General features: G+C 28.1%; 2 protein-coding genes across 7 annotated transcripts in view; both read left to right on the top strand.

Moving 5' to 3' along the window:
* The first annotated feature begins 1,002 nt into the window (after positions 1 to 1,002).
* Positions 1,003 to 1,449, top strand: LOC105364457 (adult-specific cuticular protein ACP-22-like). Its single transcript, XM_011502378.1, has one exon. The coding sequence runs from the start codon at positions 1,003 to 1,005 to the stop codon at positions 1,447 to 1,449; it is 447 nt and encodes a 148-aa protein (XP_011500680.1).
* LOC105368208 (hyperpolarization activated cyclic nucleotide gated potassium channel Ih) overlaps positions 1,142 to 8,197 on the top strand; it is an 89,328-nt gene continuing 82,272 nt past the window's right edge. For all 6 annotated transcript variants that reach the window (XM_011507218.1, XM_011507210.1, XM_011507201.1 and 3 more), the window contains exons 1-2: positions 1,142 to 1,435; positions 5,393 to 5,663. In XM_011507218.1, the coding sequence (XP_011505520.1) occupies positions 5,401 to 5,663 (263 nt within the window). In that variant the 5' untranslated portion in view covers positions 1,142 to 1,435; positions 5,393 to 5,400. The remainder of the gene's footprint in view (positions 1,436 to 5,392; positions 5,664 to 8,197) is intronic.

Genomic DNA, 8,197 nt, shown 5'->3' with positions numbered 1-8,197 from the left:
CTACTTTTTGTCTACATTGCCATTATGTTTGTAAGAGTGTTTGGCTCTTTTCTATTATTTCGATAAAACTAAAATGGTTGCATGTCTGGCTATGGATGTTGAATAATCCAAAGGATTAGCAGAAATATTCTGGATTTATTATTAGACTGCTAATAATATTTCAAAATATTAAGAAATTCTTGGTGATGCATGTATATAATTTTCTAAAAGTTATTTACGAATAGCACAAATATTTGTTTGAAAATTTCTCTAAATTCCAAATCTAATACTAGTGATATATTTTCATTTATGTTTCAATTAATAATGGAATTTAATATTTAAATATTCATCTTACTATCTTTATAACTAATAAAACATAAAATTTTTAAATAATGTGAGAGAATTTTTTAAAATTTTATTTTAATTACAGTATAATGTAATGTTATTTATACCGAGACTAACTTTAATTATATACGGTTATAATCAGAAAGATAATATTGATATTTATAATTTTATTTGTTCTCTTCTAAATATATGATAAATACATATTTTAACCCATACGTGGAAAGATCTAAATTAATGTAACTGTAATAGTAAGGAATTCAAAGACAAGTTTAATTAGTGTTTAATTATTACGAAATAGACGTTCACTGTTGGAAAATAATAAATGTCAATATAAATCTATTAGTCAATATGTCGAAGAATAATAATTATCTCTCTAGTTAATGCAGTTTGAAATAGAGTGTTAAGCTGATTAAAGATTAAAGCTAAAATAACGATGCTATGGCCATTGAACTTTGCTTAAGAATGATCATTGTCGATCTCGCGCAAATCGAATGATCCTGGCTATTAAAAGTCACTCTCAACAAATAAACTCAAAAATTGTCATGAATAATTAGCCAAGGAAACGTATGTAGAGATATAAAGAATACGATGGGGGCGGCTGGTTAATCCTCGGCTCCCTAGATAAAGTAGAGTCAGGCCACAGCATCGTCGTCATACATCTCAGGTACATGTAAGCTAATGGTGCAACCGCATGGTTGTCTGTTATTTAGGGAGGGAGAGGGCGGCGGGGGTGGCCGCGGAGGTTCGGTCGCCGGAGGCGGCGGCGTCGGTGGCGTCGGCGGCGGTGGTGGCGGGGGCGCAGGCGGCGGGGGGAGGCGGGCGCCGAGCTTACGACTGGTGAACGGACGAACAACGACGGGCGTTGGACTGCACACGAGCAGCACCGAGTCTGTACGCTCGCCCCATCACCATACCGACACTCACACCAACGGCCATAACTACCACGTCGGCATCAATCCCTCCGCCAACCACAACAACAACAATCATGCCCGACTGAACAAGGATGACAGCATCAAGATCAGCATCGAGAATACCAACACCTGCACGGACAGTCTCGTTACCGCGTTAGACGACGAGACGCTTCTCATTACTGATTTCCTCGGCGATACAGGTCAGTTGTGTTAAATTAATACTCACTTGCGCGCATAAATTCTTATATTATCGGAGCAAAATTCAAATTTTGTTGCCGATTTTTTTTATGATTTGATGCCCTCTTTATACTCGTATGCCTTTGCATTGTTTTATGTAAGAAAAAACTGAGATTTTCCCGCCCTTTTCTTTCTAACATTTATGCGCTATAATAATGATGATACGGGATTAGGCAAAAGGTATGGGCCACACCGAAACCATGTATTCGAGGTGAATTCGAACCCTTTTATTTTATGACCCGATTTAGGGTAAAAAGACATTTAAGAGCGGATAACAGCCGAAATCCCTCTACCATCGTTTTTTCTCTATTTGACAGACCTTAATGTTCGTGGAAGTTCAAATTTTATCGCACGATCGTTTAACTATCGATCGAATAACTTATCATTCAACCAAAATTTGAATTAATATTTCATAATCGTCTCTATGAAAATAGTAATTATAATTTTTATATTTTTTAAACTATTTTTATAACTTTTAACTATTTTCAAGTATAGTTCGATAGAAATTGGCAATTTAAGTGAGCTTAGTGCATTTATCACTAAATATTGAGCTTTTGATAAAAATCTGTATCAGACGATTTTATTCATATAATTGTAATATAAAAAACATTTCGAACCCTTAAATTAATCAAATTATAGTGAAATCAATTTTTTTTTTATTTAGAAAATGAAAATATGGCATTATGAGTCAACATTAATTATGCTTCATTTATTGATTCCTTTTTTTTTTTTTTTTGTAAATATGATATTCAAATTATCATATTTAAATTTTGATGTTTACAAATACTTTTTTTTTTTTTTTTGTATTGATGTACAAGTATCTTAGAGACATCGTTTTTGCAATTTTTTTCTAAAAATTTATTGAAAATATTAATTTTATTATATCGTACATTTAATTTGTTAGTCTATTTTTTTTTTATAAATTTTAATGCAATAATTTATTATCAAATTGTTATCGTTATTATTGTTCTCGTATATTTCTCACGTATGTTATATATTTTTGAACACTCAAATGGAAGTTATGGAATTTAAGAAGTTACATTATGAAAATATTCATGTGGGTGAAATAAAAGTTGAGATACTAGAAATAAAAAAAAAAATTAATATAAAAACATTACAAATGGAATGAAAGTAATTATTTAATTCAACATTATAGCAATTAAATATGCATGCAAAAAATATTCGCGCACTTCATTCGCATCAATAATAACAGCATGCACATCCTGTATATGGTTTTACAAATAAAATTTAAACTGTTTGCAACGCGGCTTCCGGAAGTAACAACGTTGATGCAATTAATAACACACCGAACATTCTCAATAGTGTTGGTATCCAAATTCTTACAATTACCTCCACGAAATTACAGAATTCACATTATTAAAATCATTATATGTTCCGCAGTTTTATTTTATATTTTCTGCCTACGACAATCTAATGAAAAGCACTAGGTATGTTCATAATAAAATCACTATAATATAAAATATAACACATATTTGAATGAGATTAAAATTTTTTTTGATAAAATATACTATGAAATTATATTTTTATAATAAGAGGTTTTAATCAGTACTTTTATAAGTTTTAATAAATATATAGATAATTTTATATAGCTCTGTTTTATGAAAACGTTATCTACATTAAATATCGCTAAAAGTATTAAAATTTAATTATATTTGAAAGAAAAATTTGAACTTGTTTCACACCTCTCATGTCGTTAATTTCATTTTTTAACACTTACAAATCTGCCCAAATATTCTAAATAAGGTATATCATGATTTATTAGAAGATACAATTTCAAAAAGTTGATATTTGGTCAAATAATATGCAATTAACTTATATAATCATATTTCTTGCTTGTTATTGATAACTTTTTCATTAATTTTGCCTAACAATAATAATTTAATGCAATTACAATAATTTCGGCATTTTATGTATATTTCACTTAATTATGCTTGATTCTGATTTCTTCCTTAATAAATAAATAATTAAATAGATAAATATTTTGTATTTATTTATTATATATATATATATATATATATATATATCAATGTGTTTTTATATATATGTTCGTTTGCGTATGAATATTCTTATCGTATTTGAAACCCATTTTGATTTCTTTTTCGTTTAACGGTCGCGCAAATACGCGTACATACGAGGTCGTAGTAATTAAAAATCGTGAAAACGTTAAGGAAGATATGAAAATGAACAGGTTTATTTGAATGTGAAAAATGATGTTAAAACTCATACAGGACAAAATATAAAAGAAAATGGATTCATTAATCGTGGACTGTCGTGTATCTGCCAAGTTAATAGACGCAAATCAATAAATATTATCAAAATTCAAAAAATAAATAGTATTATTTATTCATATATAATATCACAATTACAATTTATATTTAATATTTATAAAATGTATTTTTATTCCTATCAAATGCACATGTACATGTATATTGTATAGAAAATTAGATTTCATATATAAATTAATTAAATATTATTATTTCATATAATTTTTCACTGAAAATCACGGTTATATTTCGTATAGTTGATAATTTTAGGAAATCTTCACACGAATCGTAAAGCAATAGTTTTGGGAATAGAAAAAACATTTGTGGTATTAGTAACGATAAAACATTAATATTTCAAATTGCCGTTCGCTTGTTATGGAAAGGTTGATTAGAAAATTCTCTGGCAAGTGTGTACTAGCGGATATACAAGAGGTTCACATATTCAATGAAATATTTATTTTCAGAAAAAGTCCAAAATATGTAGTTCCTGCTTTCTTCGTTTTTCTGCCTTTGTCTTCCTCCTCATTTCTCATTCTGTTATCTTCATTATCTCAATTACTCCAATGTATAAATCGAGCAATTTTCAGGTTTATTCGCGATCTTAATATTGTGAAATGTAATTCTTGCAAGTGGCATGAAATTTCTCCAACAGCGTCTAATGGTTTACGCTCTTGTGCAGTTGATATCTCGAGAAATTATCTAAGAATTTTTCATGTTTATCTTTTACTCACATCAACATATCGTTGATACTCGAATGAAAATAAAAACAAACAAATTGTTTTAATGCAATATTTGATGTAATTTACGACAAATTTCTAATGGCAAAAATGATATTTATTTATTATTGGAATTGAACAAAGTTGAGCTAATTAAATTATTCTTTAAAATTAAATTTTACTGTAACCATATAAGACATATAATATATAATATATAATTCTATATACCATGTAGACATATAATCTATAATAATGATTAGTATCATAAATTTGAATTCATATACGTTAAATAGATTTGATTAGATTTTTAATTCTATAATACTTTTCTTATTTCACTTAAACTAATCATTTGTGTTTGAATTTCGAATCATTTAATAGCTCTCGTATTATAATCAAATTCTTTCTATTATTCAGTGACAAACGAATAACTAGAAAATGATATTACCTCACAAATGTGCCTTACTTTAATTTTTTCAATCCTCCACTGTGTTTCTACGCGCAATTGTACAATTATTTACTCACTTGCACGTGCGTCTGCGCGCAAAATAAGTTTTTAAAATAAGGAAGGTACATATATTGGAAAATCATATGGTACAATTATAAAATTTATTTTTGACACGAGGTTGCACTAAATGTCACACTAAATAATTGTGTAAACACACTTCTACGACATTATGCTTGTGGAATGCAATTTTTAAAATCTTTGTCCATTGAATCACAGTTTCTTATAATGACAAAATCCGTAATCTCATATAAAGTAGTTAGTTGATATTAAACAAAGCTGAGTAAATTACTGAGAAAAAAAGTTTCGCATTCAAAATAAGGAACAGCTCAGTATTGGTAGACACATTAGCCTTTCGGTCCGTCTAATGAGTTCTAATTGCGCGTTACCAATCTTATTATTCTATTCTCTGTACAGGCAACGATATGAATTACAAAGGAAGCGGCAAAGTCCATTTCGGGGTGGACGATGTCTCCCTATATGGCACGCCGAAGGAGGAGTTGGGCCCCGGCCTGCCCGGCCAGGAGGTCAAGCAGAGCTTCATCAAGAACCAATTGCAGGCCCTGTTTCAACCAACTGACAACAAACTGGCCATGAAATTATTTGGTAGCAAAAAGGCGCTCATGAAGGAGAGGATCAGGCAAAAGGCCGCGGGTCACTGGGTCATCCATCCTTGCTCGAGCTTTCGGTAAGTCAGTCACTCTATTCGAAATCGATTAACCCATTATTTTATATATTGTTTAAAAAATCTTTCCAAATCGGTGCATTGGTATATTAATTAATGTCCGACGATGGTTGGTAATGGAAAACTTTATTACATTTTAATTAATTGATGTGAATAATTCTTTATATTGATATTATTAAAGTATTTATAAACATTTTGCTTATGTATTTCTGAGTCTTGTCTTTCTTATTAAGATGCTTAATGAGTAACATATTTTCAAATACAATATTCTATTGACTCTTACTTTCAGCGTAAAACTTGAATTTTCAACAACAGCTCGAGCTGGATAGCATTGTTAAGATTCTATGTTTAAAGCCATTTTTTCAAATTCCAAAACCTAAAAGTTGATTTTAAATACTTTACATAGTTTGCTTAAATGAACTAATAATGAGCAATGCATTGTATATTGAATTAAAATTAATCTTTATTTACACATTTAAATGAGAAATCGCTGAACTTTATAAGTAATTTAATTGCAAATTAATAAAAAGTGTATAGATGCGAAGCACAACATCCTAATTATACTAATGAAGAATACTTTAATAACTAAACGTTTGAATTATTATAGAATAATCGAACAATTTTCATTGATGTTGTCGGTCACAATAACATTAAAATGTCAATTATTTAGTACAATTTAATAGTATAAATAAATCTTCCAGACTATTAAAACTAAAAGATATAACTTAAGTTATTTCATTTATATTAATGAAATTTAGTAATTTGATTTAGATATAAAAAAAAATTTAATTTACATTAGTCCTAAATTAAATTGAAAAGAAAAATTTTCATGACATTGTAATAAATTAAACATTGCAAATCATATTATTAATTATAGTGATGGAAATTTTTTAATAATATTATACTATTATATTCTAATACTTTCGGAATCATTCATTTCATAATAACTTTCTAAATTGAAAATTTAATTGAATTGAAAAAATTGAATATCTCTTAAATATTCAGGTAAAATACAATAATTAGGATGAAATTTTTTTTTTCATCGATGGATAGGATTTAAATGATGATTTTTTTTTTTTTATAAAATGATAATGTCAATAATTAATGTATTTATATAATGTAATATATAATAGGCAATAAATGATGAGAAAAAATTAATTAGTTTTATAAAAATGTGATGACATGTATCCTTTTATATTTTCTTCTATATGTAAAATAGGAGGAATGGACTAGAATGGTTCAAAATGCGAATGATTGATAGATTGATTGAAAGATAGATAGATAGATAGATAGATAGATAGGTAGAAAGAGAGAGAGAGAGAGAGAGAGAGAGAGAGAGAGAGAGAGAGAGAGAGAGTGGGGAAAAGAAACATAGGATTAATGACTAAAAAAAAAAATTTCAGGGTAATTTATCATACAATGCGAATACCACGTGTAACATACGTCTCATTCGTGCTTTACTGTCCCCAGTTACAGATTTTCAAACTACGATTTATTGATGAACTAACAATGACATTTTGATAACTATTGCGAAAATAAATTGTTAAGTAAAAGATTTACGCTCTATTGAAATACATGAAAAATTGGGTGAGTTATATCCTCAATGTAATTAAATCAATTGACAATGTTTATGTAGGGAATTATTAGTTGGTAAGTAGTATTAATTACGTAATTTAGGCAATTATGAATTTTTCCACTTCGGTATCTGTATCTTTTATTTTTGTTATACTAATTTTCTATCTTTACATGTATACTATCAAATCAATAAATTAATGCTGAAGGTTAATAGTTGGAATAGTGTAATTCCTTGGATTTCTCATTACAAGGACAATTAAGTTATTCTTAAACTTGCCATGAAAGTATACATAATATTTTAATTATAGAAAATACTCTGAAAACTTTATGATTTAATTTTAAGTATATTTAATGTCTTCATTATATAAAAGTTAAATATTTTCTGAATTTTTCTTTTTCAATATCATTTAAAACATAGAAATTATTATTTAATGAATCATCAATTTAACGATAAATATAATAAGGGGTTAATTATTTTTAGAGACAAAGTTTTACAAAAGTCTGTTGAATTAAACTGAACTTAAAATTACATATGAAATTATAATATTAAAGTATATATTCACTAGAAAACCTAAAATCAGATATTAATGGTTCTAACAGACAATTACACTCATTCTAATCACAATCTCGAATGTCTTTTGCAATTACCTACTCGTTGAGTATTATACGTAGTATTCTAGATGAACACGCCGAAGTTTATATAATTACCGTATTGCAAAATATCGTCGATGCAAATATATATGCATAATTATTGTCTAAATTCGTGAAATATTCTATAGGTGCTGCTCTCTAGGATTAAACTAACAATGTTAATCCGATAACGAAAACTTCTTTTAAATTTTGTGTTTCCGTTTAGTCGGAAGGTTTATCTTTTTTTCATAACATAGATAGATAAATTATTTGTTGTAGTTAAGAAACATAGATTCTACTGAAAAATTTGATATATTTAGTGTATTTGGTGA

This window comes from Ceratosolen solmsi, unplaced genomic scaffold (genome assembly GCF_000503995.2).
Source record: "Ceratosolen solmsi marchali unplaced genomic scaffold, CerSol_1.0 scaffold10, whole genome shotgun sequence".
Lineage (NCBI taxonomy): Eukaryota > Metazoa > Arthropoda > Insecta > Hymenoptera > Agaonidae > Ceratosolen > Ceratosolen solmsi.
This window is presented reverse-complemented; position numbering and strand designations above follow the sequence as displayed.